The 15,882-nt window shown below is 35.5% G+C and overlaps 2 protein-coding genes across 3 annotated transcripts in view; one reads left to right on the forward strand and one right to left on the reverse strand.

Moving 5' to 3' along the window:
- The window catches only part of LOC130798184 (probable serine/threonine-protein kinase PBL17), a 6,748-nt gene extending 691 nt beyond the window's left edge, over window positions 1–6,057 (forward strand). Inside the window, exons 1-6 of the mRNA XM_057661072.1 lie at window positions 1–82; window positions 874–1,235; window positions 1,739–1,874; window positions 4,154–4,290; window positions 4,572–4,695; window positions 5,184–6,057. The exon at window positions 1–82 is cut by the window's left edge and continues 691 nt beyond it. Of these exons, the coding sequence (XP_057517055.1) occupies window positions 1–82; window positions 874–1,235; window positions 1,739–1,874; window positions 4,154–4,290; window positions 4,572–4,695; window positions 5,184–5,713 (1,371 nt within the window). The 3' untranslated portion in view covers window positions 5,714–6,057. The remainder of the gene's footprint in view (window positions 83–873; window positions 1,236–1,738; window positions 1,875–4,153; window positions 4,291–4,571; window positions 4,696–5,183) is intronic.
- Window positions 6,058–7,955: 1,898 nt separating this feature from the next.
- On the reverse strand, window positions 7,956–15,882 carry LOC130798182 (TORTIFOLIA1-like protein 2). Of its 2 annotated transcripts, XM_057661071.1 has the most exons (8): window positions 15,636–15,882; window positions 13,234–14,034; window positions 12,611–12,805; window positions 12,425–12,527; window positions 10,221–10,888; window positions 9,474–9,569; window positions 8,865–9,365; window positions 7,956–8,721 (listed from the first exon to the last, which is right to left on the reverse strand). In XM_057661071.1, exons 2-8 carry the CDS (start codon window positions 13,885–13,887, stop codon window positions 8,551–8,553), a joined length of 2,388 nt encoding a protein of 795 aa, XP_057517054.1. In that variant the 5' UTR covers window positions 13,888–14,034; window positions 15,636–15,882; the 3' UTR covers window positions 7,956–8,550. The 2 variants fall into 2 exon arrangements, with proteins under 2 accessions (XP_057517054.1, XP_057517053.1); XM_057661070.1 differs by having other exon boundaries at window positions 8,865–9,569.

The raw sequence follows: 15,882 nt of genomic DNA on the forward strand, positions 1-15,882 counted from the left end.
CATTACCAACAATATCATCAGTTGCCCCACCATTACAATCGCCATCACCAACAACAGCATCAAGTTCCTCGTCATCATAGAGGTATCAACTCATTAAAATTTATTATTTTTTAAGTTTTTTGTTGAAGATTGTATAATTTTTTGGGGTTTGGATTTTGAAAAGTTGTTTGATATTATGCTTTGAATTTGATACTCTATTTGTAGAATTAATTATGAGGTTTCTATAGTTTTTCTAGGATGGTTATTCAATATATGGTAAATGTGTTGATCAGTTTAATTTGTTGGATTATAATTAAATTTTTGTATGTTGTTATTATAGGTTGATATAGTTTTAAGTGTAGATTGGAACTTTGCTAAAATATTTCCTGTATAACTTCCCATTGTGGCTCTTTACAAACAGGAAAATGACATTGCTATATGGACTAGTATGGAGTATGGACTTCATCCAATGACATTTTTGGATAGGCTAGAAAATTCCTATAACAACAGGAAAAGGGAAAAATTATTCCTCTAAGCGATAAGAATTGAACCTCTATCACAAGAGTGAAAGGAAAGATTTCAATCACTAGGCCAACCCATGATTCTCCCTCCAATGGCAAAATTAATTCAGCGTGGTTATTGTTATATAGTGATATCCAACCATGTAAAGGCAATAGTGTCTTAGGAATAGTTTTGTTTGTGAGATTGTGCTTAAATGAGAGAAGTGATTGTTGTTAGTTGTTTATTTTGAGTGTTTTGGAGAATGTGGAGGGAGAGTTGTTGGGAGGAGTCGGAGTTAAGTCATCATTTTCATTTTTTTGAATATGCACTATTCTTATAGTTTACGGTATGTTGTGTAAATATTCTTTGTTTTTGTTGGTGATGGTTGTACAGTTGGAGGTGCTAATCGAGGTGGTCGAATGTCCCCAGTCCTAAGTCATGGTACAACTGCTACAAATAAAGAGGCAAGTAAAGGAGAGAAGGTCGGTAATAAGATCTCAAACTTTTTGTTTACCCCAAAAGATGTGCAAGAACTCCGCCAACATCCTGAATATAGTAATGTTGACATCTTTACGTTCGAGGAGATGAAATTGGCGACAAAACACTTTCGACCAGATCTTATACTCGGGGAAGGTGGGTTTGGAGTTGTTTATAAAGGAGTTATAGATGACACCGTGAGACCAGGATACAAATCCATAGAGGTAGCAATTAAGCAGCTGAATCCACATGGTTTCCAAGGGGACAAAGAATGGCTGGTACTTTCTCCGTATTTCTTCCTTTTATGATGCTTTATATTCACAATCATGCTCATAATGTTGCTAGAGCTCCATGCATGTATTGTTGGTGACATTCCACTTAGCGCGGAGTACTATTTGCTGGAACATGTGACGTAAACAGACTTGAAAATCAGTATTTATCTAAGGTTGAATACGATGGTAGTTTACTATTATTTGAGCCTGCTGAATGCAAAAAAGAATTTAAGTACGCACACATCAACAACTTGCTTCTCCTGTCTCGGGTATTTGACATTAACGACTATCTCGAGGCCTTAACTGGGGTATTGGAAGACCTTTAGCTTTGTGTCTTGGCTTAAAGTTCTTGTACGAAAAAAAATTTGTACTCAATACTTATGTTTATTTTCCCCATAAACATAATGTCTTGGGCTAGACACCCAAGTGTATCCATTGTTTTTCTTTCAATATGATCTGTACTTTTTGACTTCAATGCTTATTAATGAAAATATAATTTCATGTGGCAGACTGAAGTTAGCTACTTAGGACAGCTTAGCCATCAAAACCTTGTAAAGCTGATCGGATACTGTTGTGAAGATGAGCATAGGCTACTGGTTTATGAATATATGGCATCTGGATGCCTGGAGAGACATCTTTTTCGCAGTAAGTATCATTGAAATAGCACCAAATCAATATCTTGTTGCATATCTCTGTAGTTGTTTGAATATGGATAGTGTTGGCATAAATCAAATTGTGTGCTGAACCTAACGATTTTGTATGTTAAATCTTGTATCCTTGTGTGGTGTTTCAAATTGTTAGGATTCATAGAGCTTCTGTTCCATATTACATGGACACAAGTGTTGGGAGTCTAAAATGTGCGCGAATTGGACTTATCAATGCAGGCATTGTCTAAATTTGGATGTGGACACGGATACAACAATATCTATATCTTATAATAAAATTTTAGTATATTTCGAATATTTTTTTAAAAATAATTTGCAATTAAAATTTTAAATTTTTTAATATAGTGTTGTGGTACTTTGAAATTTGAAAGGAACAAAGCCTAAAGCAAGTGTCACGGCTCGTTTTACAGTAAAATAAATATAAGGTAAATATAAGGATAACCATGTAGCTATGCCCGTCCAAGTCTGCATGTTTCTCGTGCCCGTCCGAGTCGGCCGTGTCGTATTGACATAGATACAACTACACGTGTTGTGTTTGGGTAACATAGCTTGTGGTCATGTACGTCAACACCTCTTTCAAGAATATTCATGATGCAAAAATCATTCGTTTCCATAATAAAATGATCTTCCTTTTCCATGTTATGATCTAGACATCGAGTACATGGATGTTTAGTGAGTATGGTTTTTCCATTGTATTTGAAGTAAAACTGCATAAGCTTAGTAAAAACGACTCTTATATTGTCTCCATTGTCTTAAAATAATTCTCTTTTTGCATTGATAGTAAGAGTGCCAATGCGACTAGAATACCCTTTCCTTACTTTACCCAGCCACCCAAACAAAAACATGTGTTACTCTAGCCATATCACAGAAGGGAATTATCTTATTCTTCTTTGAAGCAATGTTACCTGAAACAAAATTCGATCAAATACGAGAAACGTAAACTGAAACGAGAAACGAGAAATGTTATTTTTAGAATTTCGAAAACATAAGAAACATAGGCACCCTATATCTAAAAACTAAAAGTAAAATGAGTAAATATGAAAAGAAAATGAGTAAAAACAAAAAAAAGTAAAGAAAAGAAGGGCTTATGGTATTATATGTGGTTCTGGCTTGAAAAAAAAACAAACATTTGAGGAATGTAGTTTCAAAACTTTACCATAGAGCTCCAGAAGCAAAGGTTTCAAAATGGGATTCAGTGCAAAATTTCCGGTTTCTGGTAACTATACTCTGAAGTCTTCTTGGGCTTGGAGTAGATTTGAATGATAAATGATGGGCCAACACGAGTTTGAAAATGAATTTAATACCTTTACCTAGACTGTGTTACTCTATTCAATTTGCTTCATTTTTATTTTAATCCGTCCTAATAAATTAGTCTCATTTCTATTTTTGGATATGATCTCATCTCTGTTACTCTCTATATATTCTATTTTTTATTTCTAAATATCCTATTACTTTAACTTGTTATACCCAATTTCTTAGTCTCTGTGCCAAAAGAAAATGAGTCTAAATGGCTAGGACAAAGGACTATATCACATAGGCTACCATCCGTGTGAACCAACCAATTTCTCCATCCTTGGCTGTAAATCATCTTTTATTTTGGATAAGCACATGAGGGGACATATTCTTAATCCTATAAAGTAAAATATTAAAGCCCATAGTATAAAAATGAAGTAATAATCGCAATTGTGGTAACAGAACGGTGATGCGGTAATGTGATGCAGTTATCGTAACGTCAAAATATCGGTGTATCCCTTGATACGTCCCAAAAGGGGTTTTTTTTTACACCTTTACAAAGCAGGAAATATCGGTTTGCTATTTTAAAAACCTTTATAATGTGGCCGATACGATGCGATGTGACCTTGTTATGTTAGAGCCTCAATTCTTTTAATTGAATGCATATAAGCAGTTATTTAAATGTTCAATGACTACCAACTTTTAGTGGTATTAACATAATTAAACTAAGTAAACTTGCTAACTTGGTACTTAATTCTTTAAAAGGATATTAAATTGGTATATTACAAGTTTGTATAAAAAAAAAGATGGCTTTATTGAAGAAAATTATTGCACTTAATTGCATAAAGTAAAACAATAAGATCCTAATCTAAGGATTGATAAATGTCGAGTAATCAGGCATTTATGGAATTATAGTATGACATGACATCCAACATTTGATTTAAATTAAACTAATAAATATATGTGATGAATATATTTGTATGGATAGTGTACTGACCAAGTAACAATTATAATTGGTGTTGCAAGGAATGTCTGCCACTCTCACGTGGTTGAGACGAATAAAAATTGCTCTTGATGCGGCAAAAGGGCTTGCTTTTCTTCATGGCTTGGAGCGGCAAATCATTTACCGTGACTTTAAGACGTCAAATATCTTGCTTGATTTGGTTTGTTATACTTTACCCTTTTCAGACCCAATCCCACTTTTCATTTCCTAAGTATAATTGTTATGCTCTGTGATTCTTATAATGAGACATTGCCAAAATCTTAGTAAAAGTAATGGGAGAAGATAATGGAGAAGACTCTGATTTGCTGTTCAAATACTTTTACTTGTGCTTTTACATAATTTTCTGGGGCTATATTTGGAAACTAGATTCATCTTCGTTTGCTTATGTTTTTATGAAAGTTGTTGAATTTCATGGCTGACAATTTCAATTACATATTGCAGAATTTCAATGCAAAACTTTCTGATTTTGGGCTTGCAAAGGAAGGACCTATGGGAGACCAAACCCACGTGTCGACTCGTGTTATGGGCACTTATGGATATGCAGCTCCAGAATATGTAATGACTGGTGAGGCTATTAACTTACACTTAGATTGCCAATAACATTTTACATTCCCGACTTTAAGACATTCAGTATTAGGTAAAGTATTTAGGGACCGTTTTGAATTTCCAACTACATTTAATGAACTCGGGCTTTGTTCTATGGACTGAGAGAGGATGCATTGTTTAAAGCGCTTTATTTGAGATATTTTGATATGGTTTGTTGGTTGAGGTGGTGGGATTAGGGCGTGTTCGGTGTAGCAAAATAATTAGTTGTTAGTATTTTAATGACGTTGAAACACAAAAAAGATATCATTTTTTGGAAGAGTTTAGTGATGCAGATAGTTGTTTTCAAAACGTTCTAGTTGATTGTTTCTTATTTTGTTGAATCCTTTTTATCAATTTGGAAATGCTTGGGAGATTGCATTAGAAATGACTATCCTTGTTATTAATATCCTTGCCTTATATAGGGGAGGGCTGAGGCTATGTATGTAAAGTTGCATATTTTCATTTCAGGACATTTAACGGCAAGAAGCGATGTCTATGGTTTTGGAGTTGTGCTGCTCGAGTTGCTAATAGGAAGAAGAGCATTAGACAAGCGTAGACCAAGCCGAGAGCATAATCTTGTCGAATGGTGTCGGCCACTTTTGAACAATAGCAAGAAACTACTTCAAATCTTAGATCTAAGAATTGATGGACAATACTCCATCAAGACTATGATGAAGGTGGCAAACCTTGCACACCAATGCCTTAGCCAAAACCCAAAAGGAAGACCATTAATGAGTCAAGCTGTTGATATTCTCGAAGCTGTATATCAAGAGGAGCAAATCCGGGAAACCCTTTATGAAGAAGCTCGTAAAGAGAACTCTAACATCAACACCCTCGTAATGAAAAAAATCGAGGGCGAAGAAGTACAACAAGTTGTTCCACGCGGAAGGAGAAGAGATGGAAGAAGTAGAAGCGAGCCTAGAAATGATATTTTCAGTGGGCATTCACCCGAACTCAGGATTCGAAATAGATCGTGTAGAGATCAGACATCAGAGTGAATGAATGTGTGATTCTTCTCCTATTATGTGTGCCATTTTTTCTCCTATTATGTGTGATTCGTATGCTCCGCTTTCGAGTATTGGGGATGCAGGAAATTTCTCTTACCAGTACAACCCCTTTGAAAGAAAAAAAGATCAGATAATCAGAACAAGTGTTTTATGTAGATTTGTGAAGCCTCTTGCGTATAAGCTGGGAGTTTCCAATTTGGATGTGTAAATTAGATAATCATCAATGATGAGTCCTCATAATTTAATCTTTCATTTGTTATGAGTTGTAGTTTCTAACTTAATTCCTCCGTTCGTTAACGTTATTCCTCTAAAGAATATTTCTATTTATATTACAAATTTTGGACATAATTAACCTTAAATAATTATCATTTTAATATTTTATCAATGTTTGTGATTCCAACATATTTTTGACCTCTACATGCTTTTCACTCACTTTATTCAACCATATTCCTCATATTTTTTTCCTCTTATTTTATTTTAATATTTTTTTAAGGCTTATAGTCCTCAATTTTTCTACATTAAATTTATTATTCAATAAAGTATATACAACATCTAAAAGTTCTATTTTTCTTAAGTTCGGTAAACATTTATTAAGAACAACTTTAAAGAACGAAGAGAAATTCTTAATCAAAGTGATGCTTATAACCTGGTTTTTGTATATTCTGCATAATTAAGGGGTGGGTGTTAGGTGAAAATGGTTCCTTTTTCATTGGAAAATAAAATGAATTTTTTTTGGGTTTGACGGAAATTATTTTTTTCTAAAACTTTTTTGTTACGGCACCTCTCCTAAGAGACCGTCTTTATAAGAGACGGCTCTCCAGGCCCAGCCCAATAATTAAGAAAAAGAAAAAAAAATCTAAAAACTGACGCGCGCAATTGAGTCTATTTGGAGTTGGTGTTATAACCTATTGAAATTAGTGTTATAATCTATTAAAGTTGGTATTATAACCTATTAAAGTTGGTATTTGGAGTTGGTGTTATAACCAATTAAAGTTGGTATTATAACCTATTTGGAGATACCAACTTTAATAAGTTATAATACTAACTCTAACAGGTTATAATACCTACTCCAAATAAGATTACACAGCGCGCATTTTTTTAAAAGTTTTTTCTAAGTAATAATGGGCCAATAGGCCAGCCCATTTAAGACGCATGTCTTATAAAGACGGTCTCAAGAATTTGTGTTTTTGTTATTTGGTTGATTGGTTCAATGGAAAAAGTGGGTAAAAAAGTTACAAACACTACCTATATTTCATAATTTTGTTATTCATTATCATTTCACCAAAACCGTTGCATAATGTAAATGTAATAATTTATATCATCATCATTATACTCAGTGTATCTCGCTCAAAGAAACCTATGGTCAGGGTCTGGGGAGAGAAGAAAGACGATAACTCATACCCATAGAGGAGAGTGCAGTCAAAGAGTCCCTCGGCTCGAGAAAAGTCTTTAAAGATAGAGAAACCTGATAGAAACCTATGGTCAAGGTCTGGGGAGGGAAGAAAGACGACAACTCATACCCATAGAGGAGAGTGCGGTCAAAGGGTCCCTCGGCTCGAGAAAAGTCTACAAAGATAGAGAAACCTGCAACTTACAAATAGAATAAATAGAATACGTACAAATAATTAAAAATAAAGATAAAAATAAAGAAGGAGGTAAAGAGCAATAATCAAAGGCAACGAACAATAACAAACGATGGGTCAAAGGACGGGTTTAGTAATCTAAGACGTGAATAAGGCGCCGCCAACTGCCCCTATCCCTGGTCAGGTCTTTGGAGAGGTGAAGTTCATGCAGGTCACTTCTAATCGTTCCTCACATGTTTTCCTAGGTCTTCCTCGACTTCTCTTGCCCTTCACTATGATGCATTCGATCTTTCTTACTGGGGCGTCATGAGTCTTTCTCTGTACATACCCAAACCATCTCAATCTGTTCTCCCGCATCTTTGCGGAGAGAGGTACAACCCCTAACTTCTCCCTGAACTCCTAAATGTAATAACTTTCATTTTTACTAATTATTTCACCATCTAATTTTAACCATTGGTTTTTTTCTACATTTTGTATCAAAAGGTGAAGAAACAATGCACAAATTCAATAAACTACTTTCATTGTCTGAGATTTACATATATATATTAATCAAGTTCTAATAGATGATGTTCCACCACATAACTTCTATATTATGAAGTTTGTGGATTCTTATATGCAATGCACATAGCTGATGATATGGAATCACTCTTTGTCGAAATTCTTGTCGCACTTCTCTTTGATGCTATGTGACGTAATTCACAAGCCCATCACATTCAATTAGTTTGGTAAATAAAGTTGATTTTATTACATAATAGGCTAGGAGAAGAGAATGACTAGTTATTAATCAAACTCTGAATCTAACGTTGCATAGATTGCATTATGAAACTTTAAATAAACTTGTTTCAAATTGTAGCATATTTTTGTCTAGTTCCTCAATCCTCCACCAACCCTTGAACCTATGACTTGGCATTAAGATTTCCTAATGTTACTACTCCAATGTCATGACTCCCACCTAAACGAGGTTCGAGAGAATCAAACGTACACAACCAATCTTTATTATTGATAGCAAAAAGGTTATTTCTGATCGATCATTAATAGGAAATGTCAAATATCATCTGTGATTTCACATAAATAAAAAGTCCAAACACTTGATTTAAGCCTATCTCAATAGATTCCATTAAGTGCTAGTAAATAAGGAGTGAAATCACCATTAAAATTAGAAGGGTATGAGCCACTACATACGCCCTACAAGGCCTACGTTATAATTATCTCATTAATAAGTTAATTTGATAAGTTAAAACAGTCTTAACCCCAAATTTGTTGCAAATTCATAGCCAGTTGGGCAACCATTCGTCGCTTTGTAGGATTAGTAACATCGACATCCAATGCTTTCTGCAATGCTGATAGAATCTCTCTTCTCACTTTCATTGAAAGAGGAACACAGTTTGGTCCATGAATTCCACTCAAATCTACTACCTGTAATGGCCAAAATGTCGGTACTCAGAAGGTACATTCAAGATTACCAAAACGATAAATGACCGATGTTCAAGATACATAATGTTTAATCAGATATAAGCAAGTAATGTTTTGCAATCCTGTAAGGAAATGACAGAGGTTACCTGCTGCAACCAAGGGTATATAGACTCGATGATTATATGTTCTGAGACATATGATGCTAAAGTGGTTAACAGATTGTTGATAGTCTCGTTTGATAAACGATCCAGCACAGGTCCAGTTCCGTCAATGAGCTCAATCAGAAGTTGTTGATCACCTGAATAGAGAGCTTCTCTGTACGCAGAATCAATATCCCCTTCACAGAGAAGGCCCTTGATATGTTTATAAATGCCATTTTCCTTCACTCTTGCCCGATGCTGAGCATTACTAGGGGAAGTTGAAGGATTGGGCCAGTCATTTTTTATATTTTGATGGTAACTCATGCTGTGCAGATCATAGGCAGTATCCGTTTCAGGTTCAGCTCCTATAAAGTTCCTATTGACCATTGATAATGGCCGTCTCTGAGAGTCTAGACACGGGCGAATAGACTTGCTCTTACTTTTGATCACTACTGCTTTCCCCTCCCAAATCTCGTTCTTTCTTAAAGGTCGTGCAGAAGTTTTGTCCTGCATATCAACTGATGGCTTAGGGGAAGTGTTTAAAATTCTAGGAGAATCAATACTCCGACCATTTTCATGGTGTCTCATACTTGCAAGATCATTATATTTGCTTACATGAACATCATGTGCTATTTTGTCGACAGCATGTTCAAGACTTGAAACCTTCGACTGTATCACAGACAAAGTGTCCATGGTGCTCATTGCAAATCCCTGTTAGAGAACAAAAAGCAATTTTAACAGTATGCAAAAAAAAACATGAAAAAATCTTCAAAAGAAAATAATTGTGCTACTTGGGTCAATTGGAAACACAACCTCTTTGTTCGAGTTCTTCTCCAAAACCTCATCCTAGGTGGGAGTCACTTAATGGCATTTGGGAAATGAAATGTTGTTATTGTGTTATCATCGGAGGAATGGATAAAATCACACAAGGATAGCAATTTGATTGGACGGGAAGATTACTCTACTGCATTTCAGACTTGCAACAGATTTAGTAAAATAATGACTTGGGAAACAGGAAATGCACTTCTTTTATTTTTCCATGTCTACTATCCATGTCATGACTCTTCTATTAACAATTTGCTTGTTACAACTTACTAGCGGTCCCTTAATGTCAGAGCTTTTAAAAGAAAGGGCAAACATCGAGGGACAGAGGTAGTATGGTTTAGGAGTTCTAGAATTCAGAGTCTTTGCGGAAGTTCATACATTGATGAACCTAAAATATGGAGAACATTAATATATTCTTTCTAATCGTAGATAGTGGCAGAACATAGAACGTACTTTAGAACATGTCACAAGGGGGGAACAAGGGAATTATGAAAGAGGAGCTTGATCAAGTAGAAAAAGAGGGCATTAAACTATTACCTGAAAAAGATCCATCAAGTTTGACTGTTTCTTTTCTATTTCCAGAAGCTGTTTTCTGATTGAGCTTATCTCATTTTCTGTCTGAGAACAATAAACATGCACGGAATCGCACTCTTCAGCTTCAGTTACAGTAGAATCAAGACTTCTACGATCTTCCATCTTTGGAGTATGTGACTTTTCAGTTTCAACATCAGTTTTTCCCACTAAAAACAGTTTCTCACTCCCTTCAGACATTATAATATCACCTCTACCAGAATGGCGATGAATAGATGACATAAACTTATTAGTAAAATCATCTGAGACATGATTAGAAACAGATGTATACTCTTGCTTTTCATCGCTTAGATCATACTCATACCCAATCCCTTGCATGCTTATGACATCAGCTGTTATCGTTTCTTGCGTCTTACAGGCTGAGCTACTCTCAGATTCGTCGTTATGAAGAAGTCGGGGAAAACCAGGATGCATCTTTGGAACAGCAACACCCACATGCCACTCACATTCATTAGACTTACCAGATGTATCAGCAAATTTAGAACATAGTTTTCTAGTCGAGACTGGAGCTCTTTTCCTGACAAAATTGGCTTTCAAATTTTCCTGAGCAATATCTTTCCACAAAGAGCTACAAGCAGGAACCAGATCCCCATAGTCATCTCTACTTGGACTATCTGCAATATGTCGAATTATGCCTTAGATTGTACGTGTTATGGACTATACTAGCGACTGACATGAGACAAGCAAATCGCAAAAAAGCTTGGATGGTATGGAATCCAACAATATACATATAAAATAACTGGAGTAGAATGTTTGCAAATTTTATCTTCCTGTGCTATTAAACTTAATTCCATCCATAAGGACACTTTAACAACAATGAGCATTATTCATTCATCCAAGAGTCAGGTTTGTGAAATTCAGGTAAATGACATTATTACTCTCAAAGTGAAACCAAATATCGTATAGAGAGGCTATTGCAAAGGAAGACCAACTGGACAACCGTTTGAAACAAACAAAAAAGGCCACAGGAAAAGTACTGAGGATAATTAGTTAAACATAAGGACATGATGACCGAAATCCTCTATATTAAGGTCCAATCATAGGCTATAGCACAAGCAATCAGTCTTTATATGTTGGAAAACGAGCATAATATGGTAAGACAGTTTAACATGAGGAACTAGGAAGGACAATATGCTTAGGATAAAAACAATATGCTGGAAAATGCATCAGCAATATGTTTGAAAAGGAGCCTCAACACACTTGTTGCTTCTTATATTATTCATCAGAGTCAATTAAAAAAAAAAAAAAAAACTAAAATCCTCATTGTCACACATGGACTCTTAAAAGGAATTTGTCTAGGAAAAACATCCAACGAATACTCATTCCACTGAAGAATATCATGGACTCTACATCTGCATGAGTAGGGCGAAGAGTTTGGTGGTGGCAGGGCAAGGCAAGACCGAGGTGGAAAACCACCATAGGGATAGGACAGGATGGATTTAGTGTCTCCATCCAACGCCACCACATCCCTACCTATCCTCAAATAAAATATTATATAAAATAATATAAATAGTTATTTGCTATTGCTAAATATTTCTTAAACATCACTAGTTGGTGTTGGTCTATGAGACATCGTTAATTTTATGAACACATATTGTGTTATCATTGATTAATTGACTAATTAAAAAGCCGAAAATACTTGATGGTCAACATATAAGGTGGCAATTGATGGGAATTTAGAGGGGGTAGAGAGCTGATGGAATGGACGGGGGATGGTATTAAGTGCATCCTCGTTGGGGGTGAGATGCCAATTCATGGCCATCATGGGAATGGGATGGAAAACCTAGGTGATGATGGCAGTGGAGGTACTCCCTCCGTATTTGCTTTGCCTCTTTGACAATCATATATAGTAACGAGTAAGGACATCAATCCATTACTGCAACATCACGAAAGCAATTAGTTCTTCACTCTGAGACTTATTTTTATTTGATCCCTTAGGACAATCACAATGTCCTCAAAAACAAAAGATCTTCAGAAATTTTACTATTTTATACTTCCAACATATGCGGTCAACATGATTGTGAATGTGATGAAGGCATGATCAATACTCAAGATGTGAGATAGGAAATAACAATCTCGACAATCCCAAGGTGTGATTAGAACACTGAAGCTAAGGAGTCCTAGGTGTTGTGGCTCTAGATCAACCATACCTTTTATAGTAGACATTGTATCTGAACATTCAGGCACATTTTTCCTTTCAATACTTCTCCAACAATGAAGAGCCTGTAATACTGTTTCTCTTACTGGTTTAACCTGCATACAGGAGAAAGCACATGGTAAGGTAACTATATCCTTCTAAGTCTGGTAAGTATAACTAAAAGGATATCATCTTCAACCTTATCAAAGCGACATGATTCAAGTGCTTGCACACAAGAAGCCCTAAAAGGTGCTAGTAAGGGTCCCCCTCTTGAAGCTATCTCTCCCAGTGCTAATGACGCAGCCTTACGAGTTGTCCAATCATTATCTTTAAGGGCTCCTTGGATGCTACAAATTGAAGTAGATAAAGCACTATGCGACAAAGCACCTCCCGCCTAAAACAATTGAATATGAATGTAATGTCAAGGCACAAGTAGATAAACAGTAACTTCATAAAATTATACTGACATATTTCTGCAATTTAAAGGTCATCTTAACGCAGCAAACAAATTCTGCTTGCTTCTCATGGATACTGAAATTGAGCACGTTTAACACACTAATCTACAAAGATCTTGAAACGAAATATTCTCATGAAGAAGAGGTATTGAGGGCAACAATTTGGACTTCACATTAAGTTTGGCTTAGACAAAAACAACATGCGGCATGCTTGAAAGTCAATCCTTAAACACATACCTTTCCCTACCTCCCCCCCCAAAATAAAGCAGTTATGTGTACTGATGGAGAGCATATTTTACCACATTGGAAGGCAAAGCATGCCTACAAATCTGATGAATAACATGTATAACTAGGAACAAAAATCAACCTGAATAAGGCTTTTGTTCAATTCAATCACTGATGGTTTAGCCTTAAAGTGTGGATTCTTGAGCAGCTTCATGCTGCGAGCCAAAATCTTTTGCAAGATCGAAATCGGAGGATCGATAATATTGTCAATGACCCTTGCAAGACACAATGCAGCACCAGTTTGAATCTGCTTGTTCTGATCACCTAAGGCCTCGAAAAACGGTCTCACTAACAAAACAAATATACCATCACTTTCCACTTGATGTTTTCCAAATTCTGCTGCAAAAACACCCATTGTATCCACACATGTATCTCTGACAACAGTGTCCTGATCCTTCAGTCTCTTTACGATTGAAGCTACCATCTTCCCCAAGTGTGGACCTACAAGATCGCCGTGCAATTTCACTAACACACCCATCATCCTGACGCACTCCTTGCGAACAGCACTTTTCTGCTCTGAATCAGAATCCAATATGCAAGACAAAAATGGGATCATTCCATCAGGTTTTAAACTTTCAGCTAGTTTTTCCAGCTCCTGAACTCCAATTTGATAAGTATCACGATCAGAAATCTTATTTAGCGAAAGAACTACTCGATGCTTAAGTTCATACACAATTTGCTGAGAATTACCCAACTTTCTGGGACCTTTTGTTTTCAGCTCAGTTCTTTGCTTCATTTTCTCTTTAAAATCTTGAATCTTCCAAACAGGAGAATTAAATTTCAAAGAATTTTAAGGGGAATATAATGCACCTCCAAGCACAGTAAGGACTAGGGAACCCATCAAATTACAGGTCTTTAGCTCCCACAATAGCCCCAGTTTGAGCTGCAAGAAATCAAAATCATGAAAATAAATCAAATTCTATAGCAATCATATAAATTCTGTAAGAATATTGCTTCACTCCCATTGAACCTCTTAATGAATGCAAGAGCTACTTTCAACAAGAGTACATGGGCATGACCAAAGGGTACACTAAGCTATTTAAAACAAGAATCATCGATGTATTTAAAACATCCGTAAAGTTTGAGCCATTTATGAATCACTTTCACAAACTTTTTGGCGAGCATTTGTTATGATCCATTGCAAGATATGGGAATTGTCCCACATCGATTGTAAAGTGCAATTGGTGTGGGGTTTATAGGCAAATAGGCTCTCTCACCTAATAGGCTAGTCTTTTGGGTGAGCTTTCCTGTTTGTTCTATAACATTGTAATCAAGTTACTGGATTAAGTGGCTTAAAAATCATTTTTAACACAAAAAATCAATGTTAAATATATTCTTGTGCCAACAAACGAAAGGTAAAGCACACTCTCAGTATCTCGTACAAGGCAGGGTTCGGATGCGGTTTTTTTCCTGAAAGATACGGACAAACCATACATGATACCCTCAAAGAGTGAGTAAAGAGGATGCACACAGTCAAGAAACCCCCTAGCAGACACCTGCACCCAATAGGAGTCGAACCCCAAACTTACTGCTCAACGTGCATATGCTCTATCCACTGAGTTACAAGCGTTTTTTGGTATATGAATATTTATTTTGACCAGATTAAAATCAATGGAATCCAACAACTTGGCTACGATCAAAATCAGCAGAATCCTAACAATAATTTGTTTAAAAAAAAATAAAAAAAAATAAAATAAATAAATAAATAAACCTTATAGCTGCTTATAACAAATGATTCTATAAATAATATTATATACATATATGGTTTTAACTATCATTGTGAGATCAAACAGCTACCAAATAGAAGTGAACAATCCAAGAAAATGAAATTATTTCAAGAATCTAAATACTGAAACTAGAAAATTAGAGTAAAAAAACAAAAAGCTTAAATTGTTGGTTGGATATCTTATATATTCTAACACTCTCTCACACTTGAGAGTTAGCCTTTGGGTTAGAAGTTTTGATGCAACACGGACCCTCCACATACCTTATTCCACTTTAAATAAAGGGTAGTTGAAATTCGAACTATAACCTCTTATAACGTTAGCTCTAATACTATGTTATAGAATCAACTTAACCAAAAACTTAACAGAAATCCACTTAAAATCATACTTCGATTTTATTTACTACACCCAGACAACTTTTACACAGTCTAATTCATTTGTCGGATTGTCTTTATTTAGAGTTATACACAACTAAAAATTATAAAAATTTGATATTATGAAAATATGCTACGAAATAAATAAAACAAAATTCCACGTGACTATTTTTTTCTCCTATAATAGTCGCATTAAGTAAAATACCATAGAATAATGAACAATGCTAAATTGGGTTCCGGTGCAAGTAATAAAAATGGGAGGAAGTATTTTACAAATTAAGTGTTGTTGTCACTCCGCATTTTAAAGCCAAACTAAGCACAATACTGGGTGAAATGCCATAAACAGCATGAACATAAACAGCAAACTGAGATAGAGAGAGACTTACATAACATGAATCATGGTATAACCTCCATAGCTGAAGAGCTAGAAGCTGGAGAAAAAGAAGAAGATGAGGAGAGAGATGGAAGTCACTTCATACTTCATAGTAGAATTAAGTACGGCTACCTTCACCTTGTAATGAGAAGGATTCAAAATTTTGTTAATTTTAGCGTTTAATTAAAATAATGGAATCTCAAAAGAGATGCTGAAAAAGGGGAACACGAGGAAGAAGTGAAATTCGTGACAAAAAGGAA

This window comes from Amaranthus tricolor, chromosome 13 (assembly GCF_026212465.1).
Source record: "Amaranthus tricolor cultivar Red isolate AtriRed21 chromosome 13, ASM2621246v1, whole genome shotgun sequence".
NCBI lineage: Eukaryota > Viridiplantae > Streptophyta > Magnoliopsida > Caryophyllales > Amaranthaceae > Amaranthus > Amaranthus tricolor.